The sequence below is a fragment of the Geospiza fortis genome, unplaced genomic scaffold, assembly GCF_000277835.1.
Source record: "Geospiza fortis unplaced genomic scaffold, GeoFor_1.0 scaffold55, whole genome shotgun sequence".
In the NCBI taxonomy this organism is placed as follows: domain Eukaryota; kingdom Metazoa; phylum Chordata; class Aves; order Passeriformes; family Thraupidae; genus Geospiza; species Geospiza fortis.
This window is the reverse complement of record NW_005054308.1, coordinates 5,950,984-5,964,405: the sequence shown is the minus strand read 5'-3', so window position 1 is coordinate 5,964,405 and position 13,422 is coordinate 5,950,984. Positions and strand designations below refer to the sequence as shown.

Sequence of the window (13,422 nt, the reverse complement as noted above, 5' to 3'; positions counted from 1 at the left end):
TATACACAAAAACTGAGCTGAAGTCCTGAGTTGATGCACACATTTGTCCTCATCACCGAGCACACCTGGTAACAGCGGCTGTGGGAAGCGTCACTGGCAGGAGGGAGACCCAAAGCCTTTGAGGGCTGGAGCAGAGCAGGGCACACAGTGGGATAACTGGGACCCACTTGTAAAAGCCACAGCACACCTGGGGACTTTGTCTTCTGGGGGCTGGGCGTGGTGGAGGCTGGCAGTGGACAGTGTGGCCAAGGGATGTGTCACCAGCAGTGTCAGGTGGCATGTGAGGGTTTGACTGGGTGGTCTTCAGGCAGCAGGGACATGTCTGCTGCTCCATCCTGCCAGAGCTTGGAGAGAAAATGCTGAGAAACGTCACACAAGCTACCATGCAAGGCTCATTGTCCCTCATCCCCTCTTGGTCTTTGGAACTGCAGCTGAGGAGCATGTGATGCAGCCTGAGAAGGAGCCACAGACCCTCCTGTGCCCCAGCTGTGCTCCAGCTGTGCCCCATCGGCCTTTGGGGTTGCTGAAACTGGGCTGTACATTAACCTTGCCCTATACAATGGTCAAGACTCAACAGGGTAAAGGGACTTCTCAGCTGCAGTTAACCAGTAGGAATGGATGGGGTTTAGGTAACTGGCCTAGGGAACACAGTGGGTGAGAGGGAGTGCAGTGCATGGAGGAGCAGGGAGACAAGGAGGACAAAATCTGTACTCCTGTAATCTGAATTTTAAAGAAAATAGGAAAATAAATGCTTCTCTGTCTTTCTGAAAACCACCTCTCCATCACCTAACACCAGGGCACATGCCAGTCATTTCTTGCATGCCTGAGGAGGCCCCTGCCTGCCTGGCAGCAGCACCATAAACTCTCCCAGTATTGGCCCTTCTTGACAGCCTGGGGCTGGTTCTTGGACCCTGTCCCAATGGCAAACCTTCTGTTCTCCTTCCCTTGCTCACGGAAGGGCTCAGCAGGGTGGTCTGCCCCAAATGCTCCCTTCTACCCTCTCCCTGTGCTCCAGGTGGAGGATGGCTGCGGTGCCACCTTGCCATGGCACAGCCAGGGAATCAGGGCTGCTCCACACGGCTCTGTGTGGCTGCAGGGGCAGAGGCAGGGCTGGGCACTGCCAGGGTCACTGGGGACAACGGTGGGGATGTTCAGGATGACTCTTGTCAAGGGTGTGCTCCAGCTTGCCACCATCACTGTGGTTTGAAGGGCTCCCATGTCACTTCCCACAGCCGAGGGTCTTGCCTGGTTCCCAGAGCCCAGCTTGCTCTGCCCTCCTCACCTTGCTTCACAGCAGACTAGCTCAGCAGAAATTCATTTTGCCTTGAGTCCAGCCAGGTCTTTTTCCTATTTCAGTCTTGTTCGAACTGCCCAAAGCACCAGGCAGTTGGATTGCCAGGAACACCAAAGGAAGCACCTGGAGCACCACAGGAATGCCCTCCTCCACTATCACCCCCTTCCTTCTGCTGACATCAGCACCTTGCTACCACAGACCAGAGACCAAACCAGTGAGTGGTTCCTATGGGCGAGCAGTACCTAACCCAGGTTTTTACACAGTGGAGAGCCCACCAGTCCCTTGGGAAGGTCCCAGTGCCACCTGGCCCAGACTCGCTGTCTGCCCCATTGGTTCAGCCAGGGACAGTCATGTCTTTGGGAAGGGGCTGTCACCCTTCAGAGCACGTGGGCTGGCAGGGCTCTGCTGCATAGTGCTTTTCTCTTGGGGTCTGTAGCTGGTGGAGAGAGTTAAGGCATGAATTCTTCCTTGATCGTCAGCGGAGATGAGGAGACAAGGTTGGGGGCATTGCTGCTGCAGAGGCCTCCAATGGGTCCCAGGGTGCTGACAGCCGGTGGGGTGGGTGTGGTCGTGCTGGTGGGCTGGCTCTGCTGCTGCAGCTTCTTCTTGTTCACCTTCCTCTCCTTCGCCCTCCGATTCTGAAACCAGATTTTCACCTGCAGAACGGAAATGACAGCAATGAGGAGACGAGGATGGACTCAGGCAAGGATGACAACCTCCAGTCCCCACGGGGCAAGGAGGGCATCCCAAAGCTTGGAAAGGAAGGGATGTCTGTAGAGCAAGGTGGGGCCTTCTCTGACTGCTTGGGCTAAAGCCTTGGCCCTTCCCCACGCCATGTCCACCAGGCTGGGTTTGTGGGGTGCTGAGCACTGACCTGGCGCTCGGTGAGCCCCAGGGCCGCGGCCAGCTCGGCCTTGCGGCGGATGGTGATGTAGCGGCTGTAGTGGAACTCCTTCTCCAGCTCCAGGCGCTGGTGGTCCGTGTACACCACCCGGTACTTGTCTTTTGTCCTGGTCTTGCCTGGCAGAGAGAGCAGAGCGGGGGGTGAGCCAGCAGGGGAAGAAGGGGAGCATTGGAATGGAAGGAGCATCCCCGAGGGCACAGAGGAGACACAAAACCTATGGAGAGCTCATGGGAATGCCCTGGGGACCAGTGGGAGAGTCAGGAGGCTTTAACATCCTTCCTGTTTTGCACCAGAGTGTTGCTTCTTGTTGGGAAGTACCTGGGCTTTGGTGGAATTGCTTGGAGGAAAGAGCAGGAGGGGTTCAGAGGTCCCCAGAAGATGGACCATAAATCTCCTGTGTCATGACACATGGTCCCTGAGAGGAGCAGAGCTGCAGGTCCTGTGGTGGGCTGAGGACAGGCTGCCTGGCAGGGCTAAGGAAAGCACAGCACTTTTTCTAGGAAACCAAGATGCCATCACTTGAATGTGCATGGATCAGAAGAGGGGAAGGACAGAAAACCCTGAAAGGACCACATTTCTCTGCCACCCAGAGGGTTGCTCTCCTTCCCCCTGTACTGAGCTAAGACAGAGGGAAGTGCTTTAGGTGCAGTCTTTAAAGATGCACTGGAGAAAGCCCACATGATGCCTAAGCACTGCTGGGAACCGGCTCCATGTGCCAGGGGTGTTTGGCCAAAGCCAGCCTGAACCTCTCCTTGGTTCTCCAGATATGGACAGAGCTTGGGGCCATCAGGATCCACGTCTGTGCACAGATGCACATCCCATGGGTCTGCAAACAGCACCTGCTGCTTTCTAGCACAAAAATACAGTCAAAGGTAGCCCAGCTGTCTCTTCCTAAGTTCCTTTGTGATTCCACAGGCACACAGGGTGAGCTGTGGAGCTCTGCCTGGGCTGTGGGGGCAGGTGGCACTCTGAGGGAGGACACCCATGCCTGGCAGTTTGCTGACAAGTTCCTAGTGTTTTCCTCTGCAGAAGAGCCCATAGGCAGGGAATAAACACAGCTGTGGATATTTGCTTCTCCACCCAAAATTACAAAATCCTGCTCCAAGGAATTGAGAGGGATGATGCCTGGCCATTTGTTTGCCTGGCAGATGTGTTTGCCCATCTTCTTCTGAATTTCTGATGCTGAGAGCAGTGCTGCTGTGGGAATCCTCCATGGATTTCCTTGGGGCTGCCCTGGGTGTATCAACATGGACAAGATACTGCACACCACTGCTGCAGATGTGCAGAAAGGGATTTCTAGTGACCCAGCAACCTACATAACCCTGCTTGCAGCCTGGTTCTGCCAGGAAATGGAATCTTTGTGTACCCTGCCATCCTGTTCAGCTGTTCTCCCTAACAAGTCGTTTGCACATCCACCTATTTAGGTCAAATCAGCTGGACACTGGGCAGTCTCTTATATTCTGACACCATCTGAGTGGAAGCAGGAGTTTAGGTAGTGCAGAGGAAAACTGGGCTCTAGACACCCTAATGAGACATCAGAGAACATCCTCAGTGCAAACCCCAACCTCCAGGCTGCAAATCTGTTTGTCAACCAGCTCAGTTTTATTTATTTTTATTTTTATTTTTATTTTTATTTTTATTTTTTATTTTTATTTTTATTTTTATTTTTATTTTTAATTTTATTTTTATTTTTATTTTTATTTTTATTTTTATTTTTATCAGCATCTCTCTCCTGCTCCCCCATTGCAAGGAGATGGAGCCATTCCTAAGCCACTTCTTATGCTGAAACCTAAATGTGAAAGAGTTCAAGGCAGGATGACCCATGGCCACAGAGTACTGCAGGTGGGAGAGGGTCTCCCTTGCAGCATCACATGGGATGGATGAAAGAAGCTGGATTGCTACTGAATAAGCAGGAGCCACAAGAATCCAGCTCATGGCATTGACCACTGAGCAAACCAAGTGTGGAAGCACCAGTGGGAGCCAGCAGAACCTGGGATGGGCATGGAAGGCATCTCACCCTGCTGGACTTGATGCTGGCCCTCCCAGGCACACAAGCAGCTGTCACTCAGTTCAATTTAGCACCCAGTTTCCATGGCTGTGCCACTGTCTGTGTCCTCCTGCCATTGCTCCTGGTGGTGCTGGCATGGGCTCAGCACAGCACGAGGGGGTGATGGCTGAGGGTCCCAGCAGAGTCCCAAAGAAGCACCAAGGCTGTCCAGTGATCCATGGAAGAGAGAAAGAGCCCAGATGACCAGGAAAAGAAACAGATTTCCAGGACCAGGGCAGGATTTCAGCCACTAACTCGTATTTGAGGGATGTGATGAATTCAGGGAGTGTTTCAGAGTGGGGAGCCCAGCTCATCCCAGGGCTGGTCAGAAGCAAACACCTAATCCCTCCTCACCACCATCAGGTCAAACCTGTGCATACCACACAGGGTGACTCTGTGGGTTAAAAAAGGGTAAAAAGGTTAATTTGATTGAGCAAGGTGTTCATGGAGTGTCTGAGAGACAGGGCTGAAACACAGAGATTCCATGTGCAAGGGTGATGGCAGCTTTGCCAGGCACTTGTCTCCTGCCTGGCACACATCAGCTGTGACAGCTCCAAACAAAACTGCCCAAGGGGGGCTTTCTGGGCTGGAGTGATGCTGGGGGCACCCAGCCCATGCAGGATCCCACCCTGCCCTCACTCTCCCACAGGGCCCCTCTCCATCCCAGGGGTCACTGCTGCCTCTCACCAGGTTCACCAGCATCAAAAGAACTCCTGCAGCCCAGCCCAGGGGGGACCTGTGCTGAATCTGCACACACAGCAATTCCCAAGGAGTTACAGAATAAACCAGATGCTCTGGTGGGGATTTATGTGAGGTTTAGCAGCTCCATGAGAAACTGGGCTCCCTCTGGCTGCTCCAGGCTCAGGGGCTCCTGCAAGATTTTTCTTTCTCATAGATTAATCTTTTTTTTTTTTTCATTTGAAAGCAAAAGCATCTCTAAAGAGATAATAACTTTAAAATGGTCTTACTTGCAATGTTTTTATTTGAATACCACTGTTTGGAAAAAAAGAAACACCTGGAAAGTGAAGGAGTTGACAGATAGAGTAAAAAAATAAAGACTAAAGAAATAAGGCGGTTTGTGAATATCACATATGCCATGAATTTCAGTAGGAATTATTATTTCCTGCTGCAGCTGTAAACAGATCCATCACAGCCTGTTCTTTGTTATTCCTTCTTCATCCCTCATCCTGGATGGAGGCTGGGCTTTGCCTCAGGGCTGGCAGAGCCATCATGGGGTGAGCTGGGCACCAGGCTCAATATCAGTATCAATATCATCACTTTCTGCTCAATATCAGGTAGAAAAAACTCAAAACAGGGGGCTGACGACCAAGCCAGAGATGGAAAGTTATTCACCTCCACTAATTGCTGTTTTCGGATGTTTGCTGAATTCAGGGATGTACTGTGGGTGATTCACAAGGAAAAGAAAAGGATTTGCAAGAAATACTATTGACAATGAATAATTCAACTACCTTGAATATGAATGCTGGGTTACACTTAACTCTCTCCTGGAGACTTTTTATGGCTCTGTGAAAAGAAAGAGGAAATTCGGGACAAGCCAATCCGGTTCCTCATGGGGAGCCCTCGTGCCCATGGCCAAACAGAGGGATGGAACCAAACAGAGGGATGGAATTGCTCCTGCATTTCCAGCCAAGCCTGGCAGAGCTGAAACAGGCTGTCCTATGGCTGGGATAACCTGGAGCTGGGGCTGCTGCCCCAGGAGGGAGCGTGGCTGCGGTGCAGAGGGGGTGCCAGTGATGTCTCTTAGCACAGTTGTTAGCCCCTTCTGACCCTGCTGTGCATTTACAGCCTCTTGTCCCTGAAAGACCAGGCAAAGGAACTGCTGGGACAGGCAAATGGAGCCATCCGTGGGGCCAGTGGGAATGGTTTGGGCTTTGGGATCAAGGCAGGGCCAATGACAGCGTGGGGAGAGGGTATCGTTAGCACTGTTAATGAGTAACCCTAATAGCACTCACCTGAGCCAGGATTAGATAAGGGAATAGCTTTAATGTGCTCTGCAAAGCCCAAGGGACACACTCCCCAGTGTGCACACACACCCACGGGGGATGGAGGCCTGACCCCAGCCTGCAGTCACTGCCCACAGCAGCCCTGCCCCAAGACAGGGATGCCAGGGCTGAGGATCAGGAGCCTGGCAGGGGAAGGGAAAAGCAAAGTGGATCCTGTGCCCACCATGCCAAGCTCTCTCCCCTCATAGCCATAGTGGAAGCTGCCAGGAAGGGGATATTTCACCATCCGCAGTCCTGGCCTGCCCAAAGGATGGCATTGTGTAAAAAACTGTGCCCCAAAAACCCTGACAGACTGAGAATATGGGCACTGAGGCTGGTGCTGAGCAGCTCTAAGAACAGCTGGGAAGGGGCTGGTTCAAACCAGGGAGGAAAGAGACTGTGGGGTGGCAGTGGCACCGTGTGTGGAGGTGGAGCAAAGCTGGCATGTTGTGAGGGGATCAGCCCAGCTCCAAAGGGAGGATCCCCATCTGTGGGACACATTTCTCCCAGGCACAGCAGGAGCAGCACAGCTGCCAGCAGCCAGGAGCACAAACTGCAGCACTTTTAGAAAAGTCTCTATTTCACAGGTCAAAGCAGCTCAAAACTACCACAACCACAAATTCTGGCTCTGTGGAAAGCCCTCAGGGCTCTGGTCAGGGAAGCTGGGGTGGCTGGGGTAGGCCAGCCCCAGCCCACTGGTTGGAGCCACTGAGATGAGAACCCACAGTAGTGGCAGCTGGTACCCCACAGCAGAGGTCCCCAAGGCTTGGGGACACACTGGATGTTGCTCTGCAGAGGAGGTGCTGGCAGGGGGATGGAGGCATTGCTGCCAGGCTGCCTCAGCAGCTCTCATGCCTTGCTCTGTGCTGGCTCCTTGTGCTCCCAGAGCCATCCTGCCTGATCCATCCTGCCTGCTCCCATCTTCGGGCTGTGCTCCATCTGTCCAGCCTTGTCTGCCCATCTGTCTGCAATGGGGGCCTGCTCCCACACTGTCTGATGGCATTGCAACATTATAATGCTGAAAAGCATCAGGTGTAAAAGTCCTGTCACCACGGAGCACCTGGGAAAGAACTGGTCCATACAGGAGGTAAAGTGCAGCAAACAGGACACAAGGCTGTGCCCTCCATGTGGGTGTTTCCATGATAATGCTGCTCCATTCTGAATGAGCAGCATCTACTTGCAAAGAGGATAAAATCCTCCCATCCCAGAGGAATCAGTGCTCTGTCAGGATCTGGCATTTCTCCCCAAGGAAGGGATCAAGGAAAACACCCCTCATCCCTGACACAGCTTAGGCAATGCATCAGCTGGAGAAACTGAGGCACACAGTCCCAGGGTCAGAGCCATGAGATTCCCTGGACAGCTGAATCCCCAGTTCTTCTGCAGCTCTATGTGGGGAAATCCCCCTCACAACCCCACAAAACTGAGGACAGCCAGCAGAGAAATGCCCCATGACAGAGACCCCAGGCCCAGGAAAGGGCTGAGGTCGCCTCCTGAAGCTCAGGAGCCTCCAGGCTGGCTGGAGCCACCCCCATCTGGCAGCCAGATGTGCTCCAGCTGCCTGTGTGCAGAGGGGTCGATGCTCCCTCTGCCGAGCAGCGCTGATGGGAGCTGTGCTGCACAGAGCTCAGCTGAGGCTGGGCACAGACAGCCCAGCTCATTCCACCATCCCTGAACCCCCCAGAAACAGGAACCCCAAAGCCTGCACTGGTGGTGGCAAGGGCTGAGCCTCTGCTGCCCTCCCTGTTCACCCCCTCCCCACACTCATTCTTTTCCCCTTCCTTCCCCTCCAGCTCCAGCAGCCACTCCAAAACACCCACGCTCCTCTGTGGCCTGGGCGGGGGGGATAAACCCGAGCCCCTCACACCCCCTGAGCGCTGGGAACCAGCAGCTCATGGTTTTCACAAGCTTTCCCCTTGCCTTGCATACTTCAACAGCCCCAGCTATTTTTCCTGTGCCGCAGGAAGCAGAGCAGTGATGGATGGGCCGGCCAACCCGGGGGAAGGAGCAGAGCCATGTGGCTTGTTTCATCCCAGCCAGGGAGAAACGACCCCCTCTGTAGGGCAATCCTCCCCGAGATCCCTGCCTGACATCACTCCTCTGCCAGAATGCACTGCATTTAGACAACTGCTGGATGTCAAAAACTGGGTGAGAGGAACCACACGTCCTCTCTGTACATATTTAATGTCTCAGTGATGTGGAGGGAGGGAATGCTGCATGAATCCTCACTGAAAGGACTCTGCCAAAGCTCCCCCATCTCTGCTCTGGGTTGGAAAAATGGGCACGTGAGACATCAGAGTTGAGGCAGGACTCACCTTGGAGTCTGAGGGCCCCTCCAAGGAACCCAGCAATGCTCCAATAGCCAGAGTAGCTCTCTCCATGGTGGTTCACCTCACACAACCTGAATAATTCTTCCTGGTGCCAAAGGCCTCAGAGCAAACTGCAACTCTCCCATGTGCACCAGGTAGCAATAAAACCTGGTTCAGCTTGGTGTGGTGAGCACTGGAAACATTTCACTTGCCAAACTGCGCTGCTTGACCCAACAGCTTTCTGCTCTCCTGCTCACTGAGGATCAAGCTGTGTGCTCCCTAAAAAGCTTTGCTCCAAGTGTGAGTGTGTGGGGATGCATGCCCGGGGGTTGTGGCCCTGGCAGAGCTTGGTGCATGGCACAGTCAGGCAGGGCAGCCCTGCTGCCAGGAAAGGGCAGAAACACCTGGTCAGAGAGCTGGATTTCGGTGGAAACCAGTGCACAGGAGCACAGGCTGGCCCTGGCTGGGTTTTGCACAGCCAGCACAGTGGGACAGAGCTGCAGCCACATCCACACCCACTGGTGAGGACACCCCTCCTGCAAGCCCCATCCTCCTCCCAGGAGGTGCAAACCCCAAGGGGATGAAGAGCAATGCCTTCAGTGAGCTGGTGATTCCCCATCACACCCCCATGTTCCTGGACAGGGACAGCACAACCAGAAACCCTTCATCCCCAGGGGCAGCAGCACCAAGCTGGGTGTTGGGGCAAGTCTTTCCCAGCCCTGCAGTGACTGGATCCTTTATTTTGGCAACTGGCAAATTCCTTCAGTTGTTGCCATGTTTTATGAGGCCGAGCTGAGTGCCAGGCTGGCTCCTGAGCTGGGTCAAAGAGCAGAGCAGCGCTGGGTGGCACACGGGCTGCTGGCACACGTGGGCTGGACACAGCCCCATCCACAACCTCACCTCACTCCAGCCTGATCCAGCTCATCCCAGCCTGCCTCCTGCCTGGATGTGGCTCATCTGCAGCAGGAAGAGCAGGACAGCAAGGCAGTGGGCGTCTCATATGGACACCAGGATTCCTCTCCCCCTTTGCAGCCCCAAAGGATTTGGCCCATCCTTGCCATGGGGCAGGGTGGGGGAAGGATGCAGCCCCTTATCCAAGGGATCACAAAGCTAACAGGACTGGAGTGGGTGTCCTTGAAAGGTCCCCTACAGGAAACATCTGTCATTGGCCAGAGGTTTAAAGTGTCCCTCTGCTAATCCCGGGGTATTAGCCAGCCAAGCCCATCACGTAGGTACTGCCAGTGCTCCAGGGAAGCCCTTTTTGTTCAAGGAAAGTCAATTCTAGGAAAGTTTGAGAGGCCTGTACCTTGGCCAGCAGGCTAAGCAGTCAACAAACCCCAGCTGGGGCCAGGAGCAGGTTGTGGGTTAATAATTCAAAGGGAGAAGACTGATGGGGCCTGACACACACACACCCCGAGTGTCCCAGTGTAGGAAAGGGTTTCACAGGGAATGAGCATGGCCTAAAGAGAGGCTCCCCATGCAGGGACTGACCAGGGAAATGCACTGTCCTCCAGCCAGCACCATCATCCCAAAATATACCAAGCACAGCATGAATCCCAGCAGCCCAGGGGAAACGTTTCTGTCTCATTACTGGGATTTGAACTCTTTCGCCCAGCGTTCATGGGCCCCACTAGGAAAAATAAACAGAGCTGGAAAACTGACCTAGAAATAATAAAACTGAGATGGAAAACTGCACATCCAGCAAATCACCACATGCTCAGAGCATCACTGCTTGCTCTCCATTGCTCCAAAACCTTCATGGGCACCACGGGCATTGGTACCACACAAAGACCTGAGCACATTCGCCTCTGCAAGGGATCCTCCAACTGCACTTTCACTTGCAATATTTAGCACTGCAGCCCCTGCTCAATTAGTGACCTAAAAGCCAGACCCGAGGCAGTATCGGGGGATTTGCATGACTAACAAGCAGAGGGTGAATTTCAAAGTTCAGCCAGCTCCACTTCCAGCCACCTTCCTGAGCTTTTTATAAACCCTGGGTGCAATTCACAAGGAAGTTTGCAAATAATTGTGAATAAGGAGGAAGCATGCGGCTCTGACATGCTGCTAGTGAAGATTTTACGAGCAGAAAAGGAGGTGAGAGAAATGAGGCCTGGGGACATCTTCCAGCTCAGTTCCCTGTAACTCCCAATTTCTGGTGACTGGGGTTTAATCCCTTCTGCTGCTGGGTTATCTCAGCTCAGCTGCAGCATGAATGTAGCAACAGGTACAGAGAATCAGCCCCTGTAAAGCCTGACTCTGCAGTGAGTCACTGGGAGACTTCTCATTGATTTTTCTCAAGCTCTGGATCATATTTGCAGAAGTGCCTGACACACTCATATTCCCTGCACAACATTTTATTTTGCTACCATGCAGCTCTTCCCCAAAAGCTTTCAAACTATGGCCAGAAGCTGTTCATAGGAGCCAAGACAGAAAGGGAACATTATTTACAACTCTCTGAAGTATTATGATTTATAGCATTCACAATGAAACTGTTAATATTTATAGCAAAAAACTCCGTGTATTCATTTCCTATTCCCACTGCGGTGAGATGAGGAGTTTATCAATCCACACTGATCAAAGTCCAGTTCATTGATTTCAATTAAATGATTCATCTAAGAACTTCACCCTTATCTATGTCAAACCCATCTCTGCCCTACTCTCTTTCAAGCTTAATGAAGACTTTTATTTAAAGGGCAGCACTGGAAAGCCCCAACTGCATCCCACCATCTCCCAGCTCATGATCCCACCACCACCAAACCCTGCAGCAGCATTGGGCTTAGACCCAGCAGAGGTGCAAGGACAGGTCCTTAATCTGTGGGTGACTTAGAAAAGGAGCTTACACAGCATCCATGCTAAGGAAAGCACCCCAAGAAAGAGCCTTTCACCCCTGCACGGCTGTGGTGGGGCTGGGGCAGCTCCTCTGTGTGTGAGAGGAACAATGTTGGTTTATTAGTTCCTTTGTATGTATTTGATCTAAGAGATACAAACTAAGCAACTAATGATATTTTTCCAGAATTCAATCAGCTCAGTTGTTGTCTAACTCAATCAGAGGCACTTTCAAGCTCCTGCTTTATCTTGGCCCCACTGCTGGGTGTAAACCCATGGCCTTGATCCAGAGCAGAGGTGTGCTGATGGCTTTCCTTCCCTATTCATTTTCCCTCCCACCTCTCTTCTCAGAAACCGAGATGTTCAGACCTACAAAACCTGCAGAAGTGGCAGGGTCCCTGCTGCAGGGGAGGGCTGCACATCACATTTCCCTTTCCACCCTGGGCAGAGGGAAGCCCTCAGCCCTGGCACGCCTGTGGGTCTCCATCCCTGCATCTGTGGGGAAGCATTTTTCCTAAATAGTTATATTCAGTGCTTAAAATGGGACAGGAAATACCAGCCTGCCTCTCCCTCCTCTTTCCGGACTGGGGCTGGGTTTTTTTTCCATTTATCTGGATGTTCTGCCTGCTCCACTGCACACTGGTCCCCATCCCCGCCACTCAGATTCTGGGAATATGAGTAGGTATTTTCCATGCTGGAATACCCCAGGCACCTCTGCAGAAGGCCCTTAGATGGTCCTTGGCCACTGAGAATAATGCAGATCCAAAAACAAGCCAAAAACTGAAGGCACTTTGCAAACAGGGAGCCCAGGCCCTGATTCCAGGGATCTGGGGCAGCAGTAACTCAAAGCAAACTCGCCCCTGAGAGATGCCCACAGCCACTCCTGTAATGAGCTGGCCCCAGCAGGGCTCTGAGGAGCTCATGGCCAGCACAGCAGAGGGAGAGGGGTGGCAGGTTCAGGCAAGCCCCATGGGTCCTGCTGGGAAGGGTCCAGGCTGGGAAGATGAAAGGGTGAGGGTAGGTCAGGACAAAGGGCCCGCACCTCACCTCACTGCCAAAGGAGCCGGCCACCATCTCCATGACAAAGAGAAGTTCTTGTCAATTTGGGCTGGCCTCAAGGGGGACCTGCCCACCGCCTTTGAAGTGGGCAGCAGGGTGGGGAGGGGGCTGGGGTCACCCAGACGCTTCCCCCAGGTCAGGAGTTCAACAGGGACAGGACCCTGGGGACAGCATGAGCACTCCGTGCCCAGGCAGAGGTAATCACAGGAACCAGGGCCCCCTTTCCTGCAGAGCTGGGCACCCTCTGGCCCGTGCACCTGCAGCAGCCACAGCCATCCTCGATGTGGCACTGTCCCCAGAACACACAGTGCCCCTCACACACACACCATGCACCACTCCATCCTCACAGCACACTGCACGCACACACAGAGCACACTGTCACCTCAGACACACCTGGGGGCACTGCCTGGACACACACACACTGCTCATGGTGCCATGCACACACACACAGAGCACCCTGTCCCCCCCCCCAGCCACCCCTGGGGGCACTGCCTGGACACACACACACTGCTCATGGTGCCATGCACACACACACAGAGCACCCTGTCCCCCCCCCCAGCCACCCCTGGGGGCACTGCCTGGACACACACACACTGCTCATGGTGCCATGCACACACACACAGAGCACCCTGTCCCCCCCCCCAGCCACCCCTGGGGGCACTGCCTGGACACACACACACTGCTCATGGTGCCATGCACACACACACAGAGCACCCTGTCCCCCCCCCCAGCCACCCCTGGGGGCACTGCCTGGACACACACACACTGCTCATGGTGCCATGCACACACACACAGAGACTGCAGCAACGCACTGAATCCACCTCATGCACACACACGATATATGGATATACACACAGCTCCTTCCCTGCACACACACACAGCTTTGGGCACCTTGCACACCCACCACACACAGCCTCTCACATGTCAGCTCACTCTCATGTACAGCCACAGCCCCACGCTCTCATCCTTACACTTTTGAGACC

At 53.6% G+C, this 13,422-nt stretch overlaps 1 protein-coding gene across 1 annotated transcript in view; it reads right to left on the bottom strand.

The window, feature by feature from the left end:
* Nucleotides 1-1,696: 1,696 nt before the first annotated feature.
* Nucleotides 1,697-13,422, bottom strand: part of CDX1 (caudal type homeobox 1) — a 12,483-nt gene continuing 757 nt past the window's right edge. The window contains exons 2-3 of the mRNA XM_005418729.2: nucleotides 2,169-2,314; nucleotides 1,697-1,950 (exon numbers count right to left, since the gene is read on the bottom strand). Of these exons, the coding sequence (XP_005418786.1) occupies nucleotides 1,744-1,950; nucleotides 2,169-2,314 (353 nt within the window). The 3' untranslated portion in view covers nucleotides 1,697-1,743. The remainder of the gene's footprint in view (nucleotides 1,951-2,168; nucleotides 2,315-13,422) is intronic.